At 39.2% G+C, this 23,495-nt stretch overlaps 1 protein-coding gene across 3 annotated transcripts in view; it reads right to left on the bottom strand.

The window, feature by feature from the left end:
- acbd4 (acyl-CoA binding domain containing 4) overlaps nucleotides 1-23,495 on the bottom strand; it is a 63,982-nt gene that overhangs the window by 27,569 nt on the left and 12,918 nt on the right. For all 3 annotated transcript variants that reach the window (XM_079657237.1, XM_079657236.1, XM_079657238.1), the window contains one exon: nucleotides 17,197-17,346. In XM_079657237.1, the coding sequence (XP_079513363.1) occupies nucleotides 17,197-17,346 (150 nt within the window). The remainder of the gene's footprint in view (nucleotides 1-17,196; nucleotides 17,347-23,495) is intronic.

The following is a 23,495-nucleotide window of genomic DNA, read 5'->3' as shown; positions in this document are numbered from 1 at the left end:
AGGGAGAGATTATAAATATCAGTAACTGGTTGTGCTATAATCTGAGCTGCAATTTTTTAAAAGAAAGAGTCGAGGCCGTCAGGCCCGGCAGAGTTTTTAGGATCAATTGAGTGCAGACCGTGTAAGACTTCAGAGACCGAGAAAGAAGCAAAATCCAAAACAGGGGAGATAATCTCTTGACTATGGCTGTGAGTACGACCATGCAGTCATGACTTTGCTCATCAAAAATGTGACCAGCCTTTTTGAAGTGAGCATTAAAGGCATTAGACCAGTGACCACCAACTGGCGGCCCGCGGGCCACATCCGGCCCGCCAGACATTCTCATCCGGCCCGCACGACGGGGGTGACTGTGGCGTTGGCGGAGTGGTTTGTGCGTTCGCCCTCCACCCATTTTTTACAACGTCTCGTGAGTAAGGTGCAGTACCGGAGTCCAACAGAGAGGCAGCAGCTGCGGGACAGTAGAATGCGTACTGCAAAACCTTCCCTGCCTTGAAGAAGAAGTGATCCTTCGTTGTGAACATAGACTCTATATATAAATGGACGTAGGGTCCGTGACGTCACCCATAGGATTCTGCAGAGTTGCCGAGAAGCCCTTAGTAGGCGGAGTCAGCCACTAACGGCTCGACACTGACGTCAGAGTTCAACTCCCGCCTGCTCCAAATAAGGGCAAAGAGGCGGAGTCGAGGCGGGACCTGCTGCCACCGAGCTGAAAGTTCCAGAGCTAGCTGAAGCTACCAAGCTAAGCTAACATGCTCCCCATCGGCACACTGCCGTGGTATTTTACGTTTCTAAGGTAAGCGGACATGAAACTATTCAGCAAAACTATAAATAATAATCTAAGTTATTGAGTTTTTAGCATAATACTTCAGAATCTTAAAATCCCTTAACGTTTGTATGCAATTGTGCTAAATTCAACACTGGAATCAAGCAAATATTAATATGTTTGCATGACATTAGTTATTTATATTTTGATATCACTTAAATTATACGTTTAATACATTTAAGTCAAGCTAAGGTACACGTGATGGTAGCTAGTTAGTGCTCTTACCTGTGAGGCCTCTTCTAAACAGCATAATAACCAGACTGTATCATTAAAACTAAGTACCAGTTCTAGATCCTTGACTTTAGACAAACAATTCAAAAGACAACATGTATTTAAAGACCAATCTTTATTTGAATGTGCCTCTTAACCTGATATATTAGTTATACAGTAATAGTATTGACAATCTAAAAAAACTGAGCAACTCAACAGTCACCTTTATGTTTCTTATTGTCTAAAGCATTTGTTATTTTCATTTTCCCCCTCTCATATTCAGTGTGGACGGATTGAGACAGCGTTGTGTCCAGAAAGTTAGAGAGACTTCAGGGAGAAACCTCCGTGTGATGGACTTCCTGTCTGTTGGTTTGGAGAGGACTGAGGGTCTTTCCTCTGCGAGGGGGACTGGGAGGACTGGGGTGAGGGACTGATGGAGGAGCCCATGCTGGGCAAACCTGATACCAACTGCACAGGCCTAATCTGTCACTTTATTTGACTAAATGTGTTTACTTATCAGGGTGTCCGCGGGGTCTTAAAAAGTATTAAAAGTTGATAAATCAATTTAGCGAAAATTAAGGCTATTAAAAAGTATTAAAAAGTATTAAACGGCATTTTCCAAGGTATTAAGAAGGTTCACAGCAACGACAACATGAAACACCCTTTAATTTACTGAAACAACATGTCGGGAAACCCCACAAGGCGGCCCCATGCATAGCGCGCCATAAAATGCTGCTTATTATTTTAAGTTTCGTTGCCTTGCTCCGCTCTGTGTTGGGGGGGGGGGGACTAAACGACTACTGTAACGGGTCCCAAGGTGGGTAGACCGGCATACGCAATGCTCTGGGGGTCCAACGGCTCCGTGTGTAAGCCCTATATGATAATTTTCTGATAACGATGAAAGAGCCCGCCTCCCTCTCCCCACGTCTCCTGCTGCTGCTGGGCTGTCAGAAGAGGGGGAGAAAAAGAGAGGCAGTCACCGTTTATTAAATATTATTATATTATTATACAGAGAACAGAGTCGTTATCAATTTGTTTTAAAGCTCAATAAATAACAAAGAAGACCTCTGATCGGCACTTTTCTAATTTTGTACGGAAGATTTCAACTTTAACGGACATGTTGACCGGCGGAACATTTTTTTTACGGAAACTGCCGCACGGTCCCCTCGTTCCTTGGAAGAGGCGGAGAGGTGGGTGTTTTTCATCTGCTGGTGGACTACCTGAGAGATACAGCAGGAGAACACGCCGTCCACCGCGGAGAATAAACAGAAGGGCAACCATGGCAACCATGCTCCGGGGTCTTCTTTGCTGCTTTTGGTGTATTTCGGGCGACAGCAGCGCCACTTACATGCCTGACATATGTATTCCAGCATTTCCAGCGGTCTAGTGTGAACGGACACGTTTATGAATCGAATGCGTGTGAACGGAAGCCTTTTTTGCGCTTGCTTATGCGTTTTACCGTATGCGTCCTTGTGGGGCCGGGGTCTAAGCCAAACTATATCCGGTCACAGAGATCTGCTATTTTAAAGTAAAGTCAACACATATAGACCCTAAATATAGTCTATATTAAGAACGAGAAAAGTCTTAACATATATATCCTTTTTTGTAAACATATGACAAATGTGTGAGGGTGATGAAGTCAGAGCATCGTCTTATGTGCCAGGGCTTAGCCCCGGACAGCCCCAGCCCAATTTAACCCCTGGGTATTTGTGAGGGAGCTCCTATATGGCATTACCCCCCTGAAGCTCACCAAAGTTTAACATATTTCATAGTTCAAAGTTTTGTCAATTGTTTTGTTTATTGGTCAAATACTGGTTTCTAATGGTTTCTGAGGAGTTTTACTGGAATGAAAGAGCACAGAGTCTACAGAAGCAAAAAAGCAGCATACTGCATTAAACCTGACCTTCACAGAGAGGTTGAAGTTCATGTGGAAAGGAGGCTTCAGTAGTCTGTATGCACTCTGTTTAGTTTTGCTATCTTACAATCAATATAGTAAAGTGTGTTGCCAATGTAACCGGTTAGAACTCAAAGTTGCGATGAGGTCTTAAAATGTATGGAAAGGGTCTTAAAAAAGGTCTTAAAAGGGATTACATTTGACTTCAGGATTCCTGCATATACCCTGCTTATACATTTAATAGGTTTACACCTTCTGTCCATATGTGCGCTTAATTTAAAACATTTGATTAACTTTTGGTTCACATTTCAATAAATTGTATTTGCACTCCTTTTGTCCATTATTTTTACTGAAAATGTTAGATTACACATTCACATCTGACTGAAGATTGGCCCTATTTTATTGTGATGTTGCAAACTCTGCGGTACAAGGCACATGCGAGGCAAATAGAAATAATCAGCTGATGGAGTGTAGATTTGGAAATAGGTGCATTCGATCAGCTGACTGTTTTTACAATAAAAGTAGTGTACTGGTCTTAAAATCTCATAGCATCAGCTTTTCATTTTCCTCTTGGATGTTCTTCTTGACCCTCAGAGAAGGAGAAAATGTTGTGTCTTTCAGGCATGTCCTTTCCTAACAAAAATTACAGGAAACATAAAACATATTATTGCAGAACAAATGTGTTATTTATGAAAGCGGTGTGTTTGTGTGTTTAGGGGCTGTATATATAATTATTTTGTCATTTTAATGTGTTTTTTTTATTTCAACAGTGAGCTACAAAGACAATCAGATTATGAATGAACAGTAGGAAGTTCATCAACATTGAAATATATGTTATTATCAAAATAATATTGAACTGTTATCAAAACGTAGTGCAACTGCAGAAGCTTGCTCTGTTGTCTCACTGAAAGAATAACTTTTACCACGTTTTTTACAGACAATATTGAGAGATAAATAGTAGCAGTTCTCACTATTTGTTAAATATCTTTGCCTTTAATACATTAAATTAGAAAGCTGACAAAATCATATTGCTTGTTAACATCTAAATGTAACTTTTTGCACAGAAAAAACCCTCAACTTCACTGGTGTGTAGGTGATCTAGTATTGTTTAATGGAATGTATATCAGTATATTAAAGTCAATACTTTCTTGATTCTTTGTACAGTATGAACAAAATAATATTTGTACCTGTGCTGAAGTTCACTGCTGTGAGGAGTCCAGTTCTGTCTCTCACTCTCTGGTCCAGCCTGTCTGCATCACCTGGACACCTTAAACAAACAGATATATTATGTAAAGTACCATGTGTACAAACAATATAACTGATTCTCTTCTGTTGAACATGTTGGATTGTGTATTGTCTGAGTCAGGGTCCTTTTTATTTTACTGTAACTTTGGAAGTTGAGTTACCAATGCTTGCTGTTTATTTGATACCAATTTGGTAATGCAATTAATAAAAAACAACAAGTTTTGGGTTTGTTCTTCAGATGACTGTGACGTTAACGTGTAAGCTCAATAATGAACTCCAGCTCAACCAACCATATTGTAATATCTAAGTAATCATCTTGAAATATGACATTAATAATTGTAATATACACACATCTTGTTGTGAGGTTGATTTCACATACACTACTTCGACATTAGCTTGTCTACATACTTGAGCATAGCCAATTTAAATTAACCTTAGCGATGCATACAGTTCCTACCTAAATAATAATCATCTCTCTAAGTTACAAGGATGACCTTATTTTATCAACCTCAAACAGAAGCCGTTTGTTGTGCAGTATTATCCCACTTAACACTTGTCTATTTCGTTTTAACCTTTATAAATATAGTCTATGATTTTAACTTGGAGGCTACTATTAGCATCGTTAGCACCGATGTAGCTACCAATCGCTTACACGCTAACCCAAGCCGTAACATTAATTACGTAGCTGATTAAAATCATTAACACATAAATAAGTACTCAAATTTCACTTACCGCAAAACCGCATTCATGCAACGTCTGTTTCAACCGCAGAGCGAGTCACAATAGTCCGATATATAAGCATGAAGAACAAACAAACACGGCCGGGGGCAAGTTGTGTTCCCTGGATGAGCTGAACAGGCAGATTGCCTCTAGCTTCACGGAGCAGCTAGCAGAGAGACAACTGTATTCAGCTGGCGTTACATTTGAAAAACGAGTAATCTGATTACAGTTACTTTCATAAACCTGAAGTGAATACATTTTGGAATACTTATTGGAATTATTGGTGGAAAAGTTTCCTCACAAAATGTAATATTCATTACCTGCAGAACTGTGTGCACACTGCACAGCCTGCAGCATGTCTGTGAGCGAGAGAGAGATGCAGCGTGTCTGTGAGGCCCCCCCCGCACACGCAGATGAGAGAGAGATCTCTTTTAAAATATATTGAAAGTTAGAAACGGAGATGGTTAGATAAAATGTGTAAGATAACATTTATGTCGCATTTATTTATTGTCGAAATGATGACATTTCATAACGGGATCAAATCAAAGTGAATGGCCTGCTGCTGCTGAATGCATTGGGCAAGTGACTGGAAAAAGTTAAAAAAGTTATTACATCGTTTCAGATAATAAAAAATAATGATAATTCATTAGGGGTGCCTTTCAAAGCACCCAAGGACACCTTACAATTCATAACATATTCCAAGGAAATGTTTTAAGACAGTACAAAGAATGCAGTCCAGGTGATGTTTTTTTATGTGGGGTGCAGATGAGAGGGAGCTGTCCAGAATGACACCAAGATGTTGTGTTTGAGTTCTTGATAAGCCATTAAAACAGTAAAATAAGTGTCTCCTGTTCACCAAAACATACCCATCTGTTATGGAAAAAGAAAGTATGCCAAAAGTATTCTAAAAGTAATCTGAAAACGTTACTTTTTTAAGACACGTAACTGTAACTGTATTCTGATTACTTTCAGAGCATGTATTCAGTATTTAGTAACTGATTACATTTACAAAATGTAATCCCTCCCCGGTCAACAAATTCAAAATTCTGCGATAGTGTCTATTGGATAAATGTTGGCCCTTGGACAAATGTAGTTGGTGATCCCTGCATTAGACCATAGACTGTATATATAAATGGACGTTTGTGCATGATTTTAGTTTTTGATTTTTTGCTGTTACTTAAATTATACTTTTAATAAATTAAAGTCAAGCTTAGTTACATGTGATGGTAGCTAGTTAGTGCTCTTACATGTGTGCCTCCTCTGCAACCAGACTGTATTAAAACTCTAAGTACCAGTTCTATCTACTTTAAACAATTAAAAAGACAAAATCAACTAAATGTATTGAAATAACAATCTTCATTTTAGGTGCCTCTTCTTCTTTTAAATTAAACTTTCAGACGTGAGGTATTGAAATACAGTAATAGTATTTTTTATTTTTAAAAAACTGAGCCACTCCTTACAGTTAACTTCATATTTCTTATTGTCTAAAGCATTTATCACACACATTTTCCCCTCTCATATTCACAGTGTGGATCAATTGAGACAGCGTGGTGTCCAGGGAGTTGCAGAGACTTTGGGAGAAACCTCAGTGTGACGGATGGCCTGTCTGTGGGTTTGGCTGGAGAGGAATGAGGTGGAGCGGTCTTTCTCTGGGAGGAGGACCAGGCCTGATGAAGAAACCACCTAACTACATCTGTGAGCCCATAATGGGCACCGCTGTCACAAACAAATGATGGTCCTGTTTGACTAACGGGACCAACACTATTCAGTGTGCAGATCTTTGTGTTCACAATAAAAGTGTAGTTTCTTGAATTGGTTTTTAATCTCTTATCAGCTTTTCATTTTCTTCTTGCCCCTCGGAGACAATGGTGAGGCAGTTGTGTCCTTCAGGTATGTCCTTTCCTAACAGAAATGACAAGAAACATAAAACAGAATAAGTGTGTTATTCATGCTGTAGAAATAAATACAAAACTATTTGAATGTGTTTTTGAAATTCATCACTTGGTACTACAAAGTAGGGCTGCTCAATTAAATCGTATTTGAATAGCAATTACGGCTTGCAACGATTACGAAAACAACGTAAGCGAAATATAACGATAATTTTTTTATTATTATTATACATTTTTTGTATTATTTTTTGTATTGGTTTTTCAGTGTAGTTATACTTAAAGTTAAGGGTAATCAACTGTTAAAACATACTGTTCAGATGTTTTTTCTCCAATAAATTCATGTTTTCAAAGTAAATCGTTTTTAATAATTGTGATATCAATTATTGACCCAAATAATGGAGATTATGATTTTTGCCATAATCGAGCAGCCCTAGTTAGCAAAACATATTTAAGGGATGACATGAGCAGCCCTACCAGCATTTGCCATGGTGGCCAAAACATTTTTATTTGGTCTTAAATTGTAGTTCAACATTTATTTCCAGCCTTTAAAGTTTAACTGAGTGGAATATGTTGAATATGTTTTACCAAAATGTTGGCTATATGTTGAGGAGTTTTCAGGTTGTGACAGTGCACTGTAACATGTTTGTTGATCTTGTTTATTGGTATTTATTATTTTGATATTATTTATTTAAATGGAGATATGAATGCATAATTTATTTTATTTAATTTTGTATTGGTTTTTCAGTTGATTACCCTGAACGTATAATTCAACAATTAAAAAGTTCAAATTATTATTTGTATTTGTTTTAAAATACAATGGTTTTCAAAGTCAATGAATAATCACATTTAATAATTGCAATTACAATTGTTGACCCAAATAATCGAGATTATGATTTTTGCCATAATCGAGCAGCCCTACTACAAAGAGAATCAGATTATGAATGGACAGTATGCAGCTAATCAACATTAAAATAAAATATATGTTATTATTAAAATAATATTCAACTGTTATCAGAATTTAGTGCAATTGTAGAATCATGCTGTTCGGTTGTCTCACTGCAAGAACCACTTTTACCACGTTTTTACAGACAATATGGAGAGACAAATGGTAGTAATTTTCACAAAGTAAAATAATAATTGCCTTAAATACATTGACATGTGAAAGCTGACAAAAAAATCATGTTGCTTGTTGCTTGGTAAAGTCTAAATGTAACTTTTTGCAAGGAAGGAACAGTCAACTTCCCTGATGTCAGTATTTAGTCATGTTTAATGGAATGTATATCAGTGTATTATAGTTGTTACTTTATCTATTTAAACCAGAATGTTTCTCGATTATTTGTACACTATGAAAGGTATCTTTGAGTCCATGCTGAAGTTCACTGATGTCAGGAATCTCGGTCTGTCTCTCGTGGTCAGCATCCTCTGGTCTGACTGAATCACCTGGAAACTTTAAACAAACAGATAGTAAAGTAACAATGTGTTGGTCACAGACTTGTTTACATGCAAACGTCATGTCCTAATCTTTTTGATTATCCTTAAAAAAAGTGCTGGATATCAAAGCCCTTACTGTATCTTATCAGTTGGATTGTGTATTATTGTCTAGTTGGGTTCCTTTTTATTTTACTGTTACTTTGGAATAGTTTTTCATGAGACAGTCAAATAAACGATATGTCCTATGCCATATTCACATTCATTTGTAACACACACGTAAGGGTAAAAGACAAACATCTTTAACACATGTAATGCAATGAATAAGCTTAATTGTCACAGAAGCACACATAACGTCATATTTAATATTTAAACAAATCATTTCCTTGTCCCTAAAGCATTGACTACGCAATTGTTTGTCCTTAAATGCAGGTATTAAGTTACATGTTCACGTTCTGCTGCCACAATAAGTCAGTTTCTCCAGTTTAATGATAATAAAATGCTTAGTAAGTATTGGTAATAATATTACATTGTGTGCTGGACTTCGAATCAGAGGATAGCAGGTTCGAGTCCCACTGCAGTCAGCATGTCATTGTGCCCCTGGGCAAGACACTTCACCCCAAATTGCTCCTGTGGGGATTGTCCACAGTACTGACTGTATGTAAGTCGCTTTGGATAAAAGCGTCTAACAAATTACATGTAATGTAATGTAATATGATGGTAACGTTAACCAGTAAGCTTCAATAATCAACTCCAGCTCAACAAACCATATTGCAATATCTACGTTAACGTTATTTTTGGAACCATCTGGAAATGTGAGATTCATATTTTTCAGATACACAGATCTTATAGTGAGGTTAATCTCATATACAGTACGCTAGTTTTCAACACCACTGTGACACTAGCTGTCTGCATCGTCGAGCATAGCAAATTTAAATCAAACAATATCAATGCATACAGTTACCTAACTAGCAAACTAACTAATGTACGAGGATGACCTTATTTTACCAACCTCACACAGAAGCTGTATAGTATAGTATAATCCTTCTTAATGTTTTACACTTCTCTAATATGTTTGAACTTGTATGCTACGGATAGCATCGTTAGCACAGATGTAGCTTAGCTGAATAAAAAGACCAGTAAGAAATAAAGTGCTTGAATTTCACTTACCGAAGAAACTCTATTCCGGGACGGTCTGTTTTAACCGCAGATAAGTAAGATAAGTTCCGATATTTAAATGAAGAATACTCCACCAGGCACCAACACAACAAACACTTCCGAGTTCAAGTTGTGTTCCCCTTATCAGCAGTGTTGGGTGTAACGCGTTACAAAAGTAACGGAGTTACAGTAATATATTACTTTTTGCTGTAACGAAGTAATGTAACGCATTACTAATGAAATGTGGGTAATATATTACCCGTTACAATGCTCAGTAACGCAGTTACAACACATTTTAACCCGAAATTAAATGGTGTTTTGTTTTTTAAGAATGTACTAACATAGCGAGACATTCCGACACCGGACAAATTGTGCGGGTAGATTAGTAAACCTGGTGTTTACTCTTCAGGCTTCGCGTCGAGATCTTCGGGGAAGTTGAACGTTATGCAACCATTCAAAAAAGAGAACGTAGCGAAAAATACTAACAACAAATTGTGTCAGGTGCGCGTGACCTGCTCCGCTGCGCATGCATCATTTCCAAAGTGCTTTCACAGCAGTGCCACACATCTGATCTGTGGATAATCATTTATACGAAAATGGTTAAAGCAACCATCACTAAACGCCAGCAACACTGCATCTACTGCAGACAGTAGCAACAGGTCAGATGCGGTCATCACGTTACCCTCCGTTGTGGACACTAACTTACTCCCGCCTGACTCGCCATCCCCGGAGCAGCAGTCTTCGTTGCCCGAAACTACGCCGCCCCTCTGCGGCCCGCAGGTGCCAGGTATATCTAAACAACTACCCGCCTGTACAGTGGGGTAAGGCGGTCATTTTGCAGCTTGTGGTATAAAAATAGACAATGGCTAGAATATTCATGTGAAAATATATTCTGACATGCCTTTAGAAATGTTGGGTCAAAAATAATGCATACAATAGCACAGATGCCTTCACCACGAATGGCTACAAAAATATCTCATATCCCAAGCTTATTATCAACGAGCTGATGTTGCAGCTGAAATGTTCTCCAGGTCACAAAGTCAACCTCACATGATGATGTGATACCAGTTTTCAAGCACAGTAAATATTCTCTTCCCAGCGTATATGATGGGACCAAGGTGATGATGTAGTAGGCTACATGGTTTTAATAATACTTTTGTCTTTCAATGTTTGCCATTTCAAACCATGAGCATGGTTTAAATAATATTTGCCTTGATATACAATATGTTAACCTTCATTATAGTCCTTGACAGCGGTCTGTACTGCTGTATTAACAACGTGTCACATGTTAAGTATTTACTATCAGAATCGAGTATTCAACTAAGCCCTGTAATACAAGTTGTTAGTAGCCTTAAGGGCAGTGCTTGAATTGGGCCGGTACTCACCGGTACGCAGTACCGGCACTTCTGATTTTTACCCATGTGGTACCGGCACTTCTTACTGAGTACCGGCACCTTGCTGGTACTCAGTAAAATGCCGGAACTCAGCCGCCGGCAATATACGTATATATTGTAAACGCATTGCAGCGCAAATGTGGGTCTGACTCTGCCTCACAGAGGGTGACTGGCTGTCTACATGACGTGGCCTGCCGACATTGCCACTTTCATACAGATCATACTAATGCCCTCGATTGGTCTCTGTGTGTCATTCAAGCTCGGGAGGGTGTGTGTTGGTGTATGTGTGGCGCGAGCGAGCGAGAAAGCGCGCGCACCGGTTACGTGTATTTTTGTTAGCTTCTGGTGCTAGCTAGCTGCGGTAACGGATATAAGGAGCTTTTTCAACAACAAGGTGGAGGGAGAGTCCTTTGCTGTCAGACTGAGAGGCTGATAACTATAGCTCTGGTGAGGTAAATTACTCTCTGAGTCTTTCGATAGTTAACTTAGTTTAAGTTATCTCAGTGGGTCTCAAACGGTTCGGTCACCATTTATGTAAACACATATTTCCATTTGAGGGGGTAGTGATTCGTAAAATATGCATGAATAATACAAACAAAATGTTAACTAGGTGAAAAAAGGTAAGATAAACTTGTTGAGAGCTAAAACTAGTCTTTGCTGTTGCCTCAAAGAGGAGCAGGGGGGAGAGGAGGGAGACAGGAGAGGCCGATTCAGGAGCCCAGACACACTCACAACTATAAATGAACCAAAAACAAATAAATAAACAAGTTTCAATGTTTTTTCATATTGGATATTGTATGTTATTGGTTATGGCCATGTACTTATGATTTTATGATTATTTAAATGTATACATTTTTGTTTCATATGGGTGTAGTCTCTTTATTTCCCCCTCAAAATGCACCAGATTGATGCATTTAAGTCCAACATTTTAAAAAAAAATCTTACCGGGGGAGCATGCCCCCGGACCCCCCTATAGGATTTGAGGCCCGGCTCCACTGTTCCCAAATAGATTTGCAATTTTTTTTAAATAGTAACCCATCTCCATATGTTTCTTTTTGGGTAGTAGATTTAAACTAGAGGGCTATCACTTTGTGCAGCAACGCTATTGACAAATAAATCCAGCAAAATGGCACAAAAAACTGGTAGTGGCCTCAGGGACGAGGAGTCATTTAACCAGCCAGTAGGAGTCAAGCTTTACTTTCTTTTATATCCATAAAGAAAAAGTAAATCTGTTTACAGTTGTTTCATTATGGATGTTGAGAGGTATCCATATATCTCTTCATTTTGCTCTCAAATTGCACCAGATTGATGCATCTAACTTCAATATTTTAAAAAAAATGTTCCCGGGGGAGCATGCCCCCGGACCCCCCTAGACTAGAGGGTTTCAGGTCCACTCCCCACTTACAAAAATAGCACTTTACCACTGCACCCCCTCTAATCTCAGATGCCCCCTGAGTCATTTTGTTTAAGTACAGTGAGCCTTTCTAAAATATACAGTAAAGAGACAAACCCACCAGCATTATAGGATATACTATGACTTTGTGCCAAATACTTGTTGCTGATTTAGAGTACTGGCACCTTTTTTATTCCAATTCAAGCACTGCTTAAGGGCCTACACAGTTGATATGCTATACCACATTGCCCTTCACTGGATGCATAATGAGCTGCACTAAACTACATTTTAGCATTTAAAATACCTAGCTATTCTTTTGCGGTTATTTTGGTGAAAGTAACTAAAAAGTAACTAAAGTAGTGTAACTCATTACATTTCAGAGACAGTAATATTGTAATGTAATTTATTACTTTCAAAAGAGAGTAATAAGTAATATGTAATATATTACATTTTGGAAGTAACTTGCCCAACACTGCTTATCAGCCTCGCAGCTGAGCCCCTGTAGCATCCTGGAGCTTACTGAGCTAACGGAGCTACTAGCAGAGAGACAGAAAGCTAGAAGGAGCAGTCACTGCAGAGACCTGTCACTCAAGGTGACCACGCCCTACTTTATGCAAAAAAATTAAGACCTAATATAACTAAAAGGGTTGCGTTATAAAACAATTCACTCACCAATCCATAAGTATGAAGGTGGAATATAACTATATCCAGAATAATTTGTATTGCATCCAGGGGTATAAACATGTTTATTTCTGCTGTAAAGTTGGGCATTTTAACATGGGGGTCTATGGATATTGCTCCTTTCTGCAGTGATCGCCTATCGGCCAATATATGACCTGCAGTTTGTGGCACTTTACACCTTATTGGCCTCCCGGCTCTGCCCCAGAGTTTACCTCTTTCATTAGACATATCATTTGTATCTAAAATAAAAGAATCACTGACCTTCAGTTTTTGTGGGAATCTAGAAACCTTCTTGTTCTGAAGTGATTTAATTGTTTTCCAGAACTTAGAATGGTCATTAAAACAATTAGGGGTAAAGCTCAGATAGTAATCAGCTTTTGCTTTTTTAATAAGGGCTGAACATTTATTTCTGAGGACACAAAAAAGAATCCAGTCATCAGTAGTGTTAGACTTTCTAGCTAAAGACCATTGCTTATTTCGATCATGAATGAGATCAGATAGTTCTCTAGTAAACCATGGAGTGTTCCTATTCCCTTAACTCTGCATTTTCTAAGGGGGGCATGTCTATTAATAATCAATACAAAGTGATCAATAAAGAATTGGAGAGCAACATCGACAGATGGAATTAACCAAGTGCCATTTAACCTCCGCCAGATCGTGTAGGAAAGCCTGCTCAGAGAAGTGTTTGAAGTAGCGCCTGAGCACGATAAGGCCCTTGGCTTTGGGCAGCTTAGGGCTCCTAACGCTAGCAATAGTGCAATGGTCACTGATAGCATTAGGAAAAACACCAACAGACACATACTTATGAGCTGCATTTGTTAGAATGACATCTATAAGGGTGTCATCATTATTGGGTTTGGCAGGGTTTATTCTAGTGGGACTATCAATAAACTGAGTGAAGTTCAAAGAATCACAAACCTGCTTAAACTGTGAAGATTTATCACTCAACCAGTCCCAATTTAAATCACCCAATAATATGATTTCAGATGAAAACTTGGACAACAATTCAGTAGGGCTAGTAGTCAACAGCCAATAACAGTGAGAGGAGCATTTGCTATAGTTATTTGGACCGCTAGCAACTCAAATTGCCTTGGAATTGAAATAGAATGAAGGACAGAGCACTGTATGCACTCAGTAGTAATGATTCACTCAGTAGTAATGATTTTATGTGCTTTTTTAACGATAAAATTGTTACTCTTAGAAACAAAATCAATGACCTCTTGCCTTTGACCAGTATAGTGTTATCAACAGCTCCCGGAAACGTAAGTTCTAATAATATTACACTAGATAGTAAACTAGAATGCTTTTCAGCCATAAACCTTGAACAATTAAATTCAATGATTCTCTCTTCTAAACCATCAACGTGTATCTTAGACCCGATTCCAACTAAGCTGTTAAAAGAAGTTTTTCCATTAATTAGCACTTCTTTATTAAATATTATGAATATGTCTTTATTATCAGGCTATGTTCCAAAATCATTCAAAGTAGCAGTGATAAAACCGCTTCTTAAAAAGCACAACCTCGATCCAGAGGTTTTAGCCAACTATAGACCTATTTCTAATCTTCCGTTCCTCTCAAAAATTCTTGAGAAAGCAGTCGCAAAACAGCTGTGTGATTACTTAAGAAACTATGATTTATTTGAAGATTTTCAGTCTGGCTTTAGAACACAACATAGCACAGAGACAGCTCTGGTTAAAGTCACAAATGACATTCTAATAGCCTCTGACAAGGGACTTGTCTCTATTCTTGTCTTACTCGATCTTAGTGCTGCATTTGATACTATCGACCATGATATCCTATTGCAAAGACTAGAGCACTTAGTTGGCATACAGGGAACTGCTTTAGGCTGGTTTAGGTCTTATCTATCTGAACGCTCTCAGTTTGTACGTGTCAACGATGAATCTTCCATGCAAACCAAAGTTAGCCATGGAGTGCCACAGGGCTCAGTGCTTGGACCTATTTTGTTCACCCTATATATGCTTCCGTTAGGCAATATTATAAGGAATCATTCTGTAAACTTTCATTGTTATGCGGATGATACTCAACTATATTTATCAATCAAGCCTGATGAAATTAATCATCTAAATAAAATTCAAGACTGCCTCAAGGACTTAAAAACGTGGATGACCTTAAATTTTTTGATGTTAAACACGACCAAAACTGAAGTTATTGTACTTGGCCCGAAGAATCTACGAAACAAATTATCTAAAGATATATTAACTATGGATGGCATTAATTTGGCCTCCAGTGAGACTGTAAGGAATCTTGGTGTTATATTTGATCAGGATTTATCCTTTAACGCCCACATAAAATCAATTTCAAGGACCGCCTACTTCCATCTACGTAACATTGCAAAAATCAGGCATATCTTGCCTCAAAACGATGCAGAGAAACTAGTCCATGCATTTGTTACTTCAAGGCTGGATTATTGTAACTCCTTATTATCAGGGTGTACCAAGAAGTCAGTCAAGTCGCTTCAGCTGATTCAAAATGCTGCAGCTCGTGTACTAACCAGAGTTAGGAAAAGGGACCACATTACTCCTGTTCTGGCTGCCTTACACTGGCTCCCTATAGAACACAGGATAGAATTTAAAATTCTTCTTCTCGCCTACAAAGCCCTTAATGGGCAGGCGCCATCTTACCTTAAAGAACTCATTATACCCTATTGTCCTACTAGGGCATTGCGTTCCAAGAATGCAGGGTTGTTGGTTGTTCCTAGAGTCTCTAAAAGTACAATGGGAGCCAGAGCCTTTTCTTATCAAGCTCCACTTTTGTGGAATCAGCTTCCAGTTTGTGTTCGGACGGCAGACACCCTATCCGTTTTTAAGAGTGCGCTTAAGACTTTCCTTTTTGATAAAGCTTATAGTTAGGGCTGATTAGATTCAGCCCCTAGTTTTGCTGATATAGGCTTAGTTTGTCGGGGGACATCTTACTTCTTCCTTCTCTCTGTCTATACCTGTGTACTCTCATGTTCCGATTAACCCAGCTTCCCCAAATTTCTTTCTTTTTGGTGTCTATATACGCCGGGATCCGGAGTCATGGATGATCCTGCGGTCCTGTGTCATGGATTGCGAGTCCTGGATCTTGAGTCGTGGCTGCGGTCCTGGATCATAAGTCCTGGATGGATATCCTCGTGGATTCATCTTCTTATTATACACACACGCATTTCAAAACATTTGGACTACCTATGTTGCAAATGTATTATCTTTTCAATTTACACACGGCATCTATTGCACGTCTGTCCGTCCTGGGAGAGGGATCCCTCCTCTGTTGCTCTCCCTGAGGTTTCTCCCATTTTTCCCTTTAAACTGTGGGGTTTTCTCTGGAAGTTTTTCCTTGTACGATGTGAGGGTCTAAGGACAGAGGGTGTCGTATTGTCATACTGATATTCTGTACAAACTGTGAAGTCCACTGAGACAAATGTAACATTTGTGATATTGGGCTATATAAATAAACATTGATTGATTGATTGATTGATTGTAGTTTCTCAGCAGTGTATATTGCAACACCACCAGCTCTGCCCTTACGATCCGCTCTGAATAACATTCGGAGTTGGCAAATGATGCAAGGAAGCAGAGAAACACTCGGGACCAGTGTTAATGTTAACGTTGCCAGACAGTAAAAGCAATAACAATATTAACAGTCTGGAAGAGGATTTTTTTCACATGGGCTCTGGACGAGTCACTCCTCAGGGGGGCGGGGCGGCTCCGATCCTTTGATATTAGCGAGTCCAGAGTCATAAGGGCATACGGGGAGCGCATTTTGTGCTGTAAAACATCCGCTTTTGGTAAAAATTATCCGATGGAGTCAGCGCTCCAGAGGTTCCACCATCCGAATGTCCAAAGTGAACAAAGACATCGCTGGGAGGCAATCCATCAGCTTTGCCGACATGCGGGCTGACAATTAATCCCAGAAAAAGAGCGAACACAAGGGTAACTTGAGGCAACATTGTGCTGCAACACACTTCGTTCAGGAACAGCAGCTCAAGTCGATCAGCCCCCGACAGCACGGCAGGACAGGCAGCCATCCAGAGTCCGAAAGAGCAACAGCTCAGGCAGAGAGCAAACAATCCAGACACAGCGAGGCACAGGCACAAACGACGAAAAACATCCTAAAAACTTTTAAAGCGCAGCAGACCTTAATGTGCTAAACGGGTCTAAAAAAACTAAATAAAACGTATAAAATGTCAGTATGCACAAGGGGTAGTCAATGCCAAAAAAACGAGAATGGGACAAACACTGACAGAGACGGAGACAAATCAACGTGATGCCATCTTGGAGGACACCTGTGACGCATGTGTGTGATTGTGATAAATAATAATAACAATTATAAAACAGAGCAGAGCTCCATCCTTTACTTACCAGTGTGGATGCTGGTGAGCTCTATAACCTCAGGCAGAGGGGGCTGGTCTGGATGTGAAGCATCTAGAGGATCGGAAGGGTCCTCAGCTTCTCTCTGCTCCTCACCCTTCTTCTCTGTCTTCCCTTCAGCATGCTCACTGCCTTCCACACCTGCAGCAACAGAGAGATGCTCACTGTGAGACCCATGATCAAAGGTCCATTCATCTGCCTTAGAGCAGACCTCATGGAAACCTACCAGTCCATGTGAGCACTGTAAACAGGCCTGTTGGTTGAGAAACACTGGAGACAAAGTTCAAATGAGCCAATATTTACATTCACTCAGGGAGAATTACATCCAGCGCAGGGGTGGACATTAAGGGTAACATTTCTTCAATTTTATTATCACTGGCCCCACCATTGTAACCACTGGCCCAAGAGCATTCGTCCAAAAAAATCGACTAATAATGAAGAAAATGAACACATTTGTTGCAATAGTAATGTATGCACAAACTACATTACTACTTGTACTACAACATTTGAATCATCAGTTCTTCCTCATTTTCCTCAATTGTTCATATTTGGTTTATTAAAATAATTATATTGTGGTCATTGTTAAAAGATGTCTGCTATTATGAGTATTATTATTAGATTAGAACCTTCATTATCCTAGACTGCTGGGACATTTCCCTATAGCAAATACCTTGTTATATTTTCTACTCTTCACTTACTTTTGAGCATAGGTCGGCATTGATGTACAGAGCCGACGAACGACCTTGTTTATATTGGCATCATATAGAGTGGTGCAGTGACGCGTCCTAAAACTAGGAGGTAAGCTGCTGGTTCCCTCGACAAAAAAGCTACGGGATTTCTCCACAGGGTTTTGGAAAATAGCTGGAAATAAGGTCTGTGGAAAACAAACCTGTTTGATAAATGCACGTTTTTTCCAGCCGGATAATCTCCACATGTCTACCCTACTTTTATAGTTTTAAATGTATATATAAATATATATATATATACATACACACACGTGTGTATATATATATATATATATATATATATTAGGGCTGTCAAGTTAACGCAAACATTTTTTAACAGCACTAATTATTTTAACGCGATTAACGCATGTGTATTTTTTGTACTCGGCCGCCCCATAGTTTCAGAGCGCATCGAGTTTAAAATACCATCTACAAGCTGATGCCGACAGCCCCGCTCCTGCCGTCCGCTTGCGGCAGACCACACTTCCGCGCTCACCGGCAGGCACCAACTGGCCATCGGGAGGACCGGGAGGGTGTGTGTATGTGTGGCGCGAGAGAGAACGCGCACACCTTACATGTATTGTTGTTGTTAGCATCTGGTGCTAGCTAGCTGCGCTAACGGATATAAGGAGCTGTTTCAATGAAAACAGAGGAGCGGCATTTCGCAGACAACTGCGCCGAGCACTTGACTTTATGCAGGTAGCCAGACAGTGGGACATTGTACGAAAAGTCAGCACACTCAGCACAGATAGCGCAACATGATTGCAGCGTCCAGGCGGCTCCCGTTCGAACGTATGCCTTGAGTTGCACATAGCTCCAAGGATCCAGTGTACACACACACACACACACGTGTGTACACACGTGTGTACACACACACACACGTGTACACACACACACACACGTGTACACACACACGTGTACACACACACGTGTACACACACACGTGTACACACACACGTGTACACACACGTGTACACACACGTGTACACACACGTGTACACACACACACACACACACACACACACACACACACACACACACACACACACACACACACACACACACACACACACACACACACACACACACACACACACACACACACACACACACTGTATGAGAGAGGTTCCAGGTTGAATTGAGGCGGATATTTTTAATGTTCAGATGTTGTTATGTTTAATATTCATGAGAATATTTGTCATTGATCAAATGATAAACAAACATTTGCATAAAGCATATTTTTCCACTCATATGTTGATATGAGTATTACAGACTTGAAAAATATCCCTCTAAGGAACATTTAGAACAGATACAAAATGTGCGATTAATTTGCGATTAATCGCGATTAACTATTGACAATCATGCGATTAATCGTGATTATATATTTTTAATCGACTGACAGCCCTAATACATATATATATATATATATATATATATATATATATATATATATATATATATATATATAAATATATACATAAATATATATATATATATATATATATATATAAATATATATATATATAAATATATATACATATATATAAATATATACATAAATATATATATATATATACATAAATATATATATAAATATATACATAAATATATATATATATATATATATATATATATATAAATATATATATATATATATATATATATATATATATATATATATATATATAAATATATACATACATACATATACATATATACCAACATATAAATATATATTTTATTTGTATATATTTGCAAGTGGTTTCATTTACAACCCACACAAGTATCATGCTAAATTAAGCTCTGTTGCTTGGATATCACTAGATCCTGTTACATCAGCGTAATATAAAAGTACATAACGATTTATGTGTAAATTAGCATAATTACTAGCTAGCCGCTAGCTGCTAACTGCCGCGGCCGCCTCGTTAATATCAAAATCCATCATATAACAATCCAGTACCATGCTGTCATAGAATTCATTTATAATTCTATAAATTAAAAGGTCCCATGTCATGGCCATTTCTACTGATCATAATTCCATTGTTGAGGTATACTAAAATAGATTTATATTGTGCAATTTTCCAGACTCACATTGGTTTCTCATACAGCATCTCTGTAAAGCAGGGGTCTCCAACCTTTCTCCATCTGAGAGCTACTTTGAAAAAATGAAAGTGGCCAAGAGCTACTTGCATCGCACCGCTTACATCTATTCACATAGCACTCATCAGTTGAATTAAGCTACTTTTATACACGTGTGAAATCAATACCCAAAGCTTATCAACAATCTTAACTTCACATCAAGGTCCAAGAAAACAAAAATGTCTCACTTCTTATTATGGCCCACATAGTAAATACATCACCTTAATCACCACCATACAAACATCTTATGGCACATGTATAAAATAAGTGCATTCACTCTTTTTCACAGTTAGGGAGATGAATGGCACTGCATGGAGTCCACCATACAGGTGTATGCTGGACCCACTTAGGTTCACTCTAATAGAGTCATTTAAATGTTCATCAGTCAGTCTTGTTCTGTATTTAGATTTCATTTATTTCAGAAAAAGCTGCTTCACAAAGGTCTGTAGAGCCAAATAAAGCAGACATGTTAAGTGCTGCTTGGTGAATGTTCTTATAGTTTTCTGGGTCTACAAGGCTCCAGAAATGTTGTGAGTTTTGCTGAGACTCAAGCTGAACATTATTTTGGAGATCTCCACAGGATTGACACTGAACAGTTCAGCCATCTTTTTCATCCTGACATTACATTATAAACCATAATAAATCAATTGTATATGTCTAGCCTCCCTATATCTGTGTGTGAAATTGTTCCATCCTCAAAAACAAATGCTTCTGCGGTATAGCTGCAGCTTCTAGCTACGGTCTTCTGTTAAAAAAAGGACACTGAATGTCTTGAAAGTGGCATCACACACATGACTTAAGTCTGAACACAGCAGATAACAGGAGTATTTACAACAGCATTATAAAAACAAAAATACTGCATGTGGGTGCACACTTACATTCTCTGTCTTACTGTTGCATAAATCCCATGAATGTATGAGATTAAGTTAGCTTCATCATCTCAATCAGTGATTAAGTGAATAATAAAGGTTCTATCGGGTCACTATCAGCCTGTCACTCATTATTTTTCAGGAGGGGGCAGGGTTTGGAGGAACGGAGGAGACGGTGATCGCGGAAGCTTTCCTCCTGCCTTCACAAACTTTACACAAGTATTTAACAACTGAAAATAGCAAGAGGACATTCATACTTTGCAATCCAAGACTTGATTAAATCCACCAAAAACCTGACATGACGATAACGAGTGTTTTTCAGAAACACAAATCCCTCCCTGTGTGTCTGAGCCGCAGCGACACGGACTGATTCAGAGCGGGTCATTCTGCTGTTGGTTCTGGACTGGTGTTGGTGGAGAAAGCAGACTGCTCCGTGTGTGGTGTCGCTGTGCCGCTGTCACGTCTTTTCCTTGATCTCTGCTTCACCGACCAATTTTATATTCGTGTGACAGAAACAATTCTAAAATTTAAAAAAACGTTATTGTCCAGCCGCGGCCGAAAAATCAAGAAGCAACTTTACTACGCTATAATGGATAATCAAGCGGCGAGCTACTGAAAAGCCGCGATCAACGTGTTGGAGACCCCTGCTGTAAAGTATGTGTATTCACCAGCATTCACTCTCCGTCCTAAACGGCTTGTTGGAGCTCCTGCCCCCGCCTCCCTGTGAGCCCAGTGTGCTCCGATTGGTCAGCTCGGCCACTCTGTTCTGATTAGTCAACCACCAGAGAGGCTCCGCCCATGTCTAACAGTGCTTTTTTCGGCTCCGAGCGGAACATCAGTTTTACAATGGCGTCGGTAGAGCCGTATATGTTTGAACCGGAGTCCGATCCTGAAAGCGAGACAGACCAAGGTGATAGACCTGATCCACCGTCCCAAACTAGATTAGGGCAGACGTTTTCACAGTGGAAAGTTTTTATTTAGTATCGCTCTTACATTTCAGATGTAAGTTATAACATTATGTAGCCAGCTAGCTGAAAACAACAACAGTAGCAAACAACATTATATTCCAAGATATACACCATACATATTTGTCAAGTCAATAGACTATTATATACCCTTTTATTTCTTCCTTAGTAATTGAATGTTTATTTTTTAAACCTCGCCATAGTTTGTTTGATTGCTAAACGTGTTATGTTATAAATATCTTACCTTCCTATAGGTTGTAACACGAATTGACAAAGTCCCAGCACCTATTATGTACATGGTACACCACCAAGGACTAGAGTCAAACTGTCTCAACCCATACACCCTACAGAACCTCCATGACATTTACAGATTTGATTATGGACCTTTGAGGCATAGAACGGAAGAAGAGTAAGTTATTCTTACCTTTAATAAAATACTACTGTGTTTGATGAAAAATCAAATCATGGTTTGCTATACAGTGGGGCAAAAAAGTATTTAGTCAGCCACCAATTGTGCAAGTTCTCCCACTTAAAAAGATGAGGCCTGTAATTTTCATCCTAGGTATACCTCAACTATGAGAGACAAAATGGGGGGAAAGAATCCAGGAAATCACATTGTAGGATTTTTAATGAATTAATTGGTAAATTCCTCGGTAAAATAAGTATTTGGTCACCTACAAACAAACAAGATTTCTGGCTCTCACAGACCTGTAACTTCTTCTTTAAGAGCCTCCTCTGTCCTCCACTTGTTAACTGTATTAATGGCACCGGTTTGAACTCGTTATCAGTATAAAAGACACCTGTCCACAACCTCAAACAGTCACACTCCAAACTCCACTATGGCCAAGACCAAAGAGCTGTCAAAGGACACCAGAAACAAAATTGTAGACGTGCACCAGGCTGGGAAGACTGAATCTGCAATAGGTAAGCGGCTTGGTGTGAAGAAATCAACTGTGGGAGCAATTATTAGAAAATAGAAGACATACAAGACCACTGATAATCTCCCTCGATCTGGGGCTCCACGCAAGATCTCACCCCGTGGGGTCAAAATGATCACAAGAACGGTGAGCAAAAATCCCAGAACCACACGGGGGGACCTAGTCAATGACCTGCAGAGAGCTAGGACCAAAGTAACAAAGGCTACCATCAGTAACACACTACGCAGCCAGGGACTCAAATCCTGCAGTGCCAGACGTGTCCCCCTGCTTAAGCCAGTACATGTCCATGCCCGTCTGAAGTTTGCTAGAGAGCATTTAGATGATCCAGAAGAGGATTGGGAGAATGTCATATGGTCAGATGAAACCAAAATATAACTTTTTGGTAAAAACTCAACAAGACGTGTTTGGAGGAGAAAGAATGCTGAGTTGCATCCAAAGAACACCATACCTACTGTGAAACATGGGGGTGGAAACATCATGCTTTGGGGCTGTTTTTCTGCAAAGGGACCAGGACGACTGATCCGTGTAAAGGAAAGAATGAATGGGGCCATGTATCGTGAGATTTTGAGTGACAACCTCCTTCCATCAGCAAGAGCATTGAAGATGAAACGTGGCTGGGTCTTTCAGCATGACAATAATCTCAAACACACCGCC

This window comes from Notothenia rossii, assembly GCF_949606895.1.
Source record: "Notothenia rossii genome assembly, chromosome: 11".
NCBI classification, from domain to species: domain Eukaryota; kingdom Metazoa; phylum Chordata; class Actinopteri; order Perciformes; family Nototheniidae; genus Notothenia; species Notothenia rossii.
The sequence above is the reverse complement of the archived record's forward strand: the minus strand, read 5'-3'. Positions and strand labels throughout refer to the sequence as shown.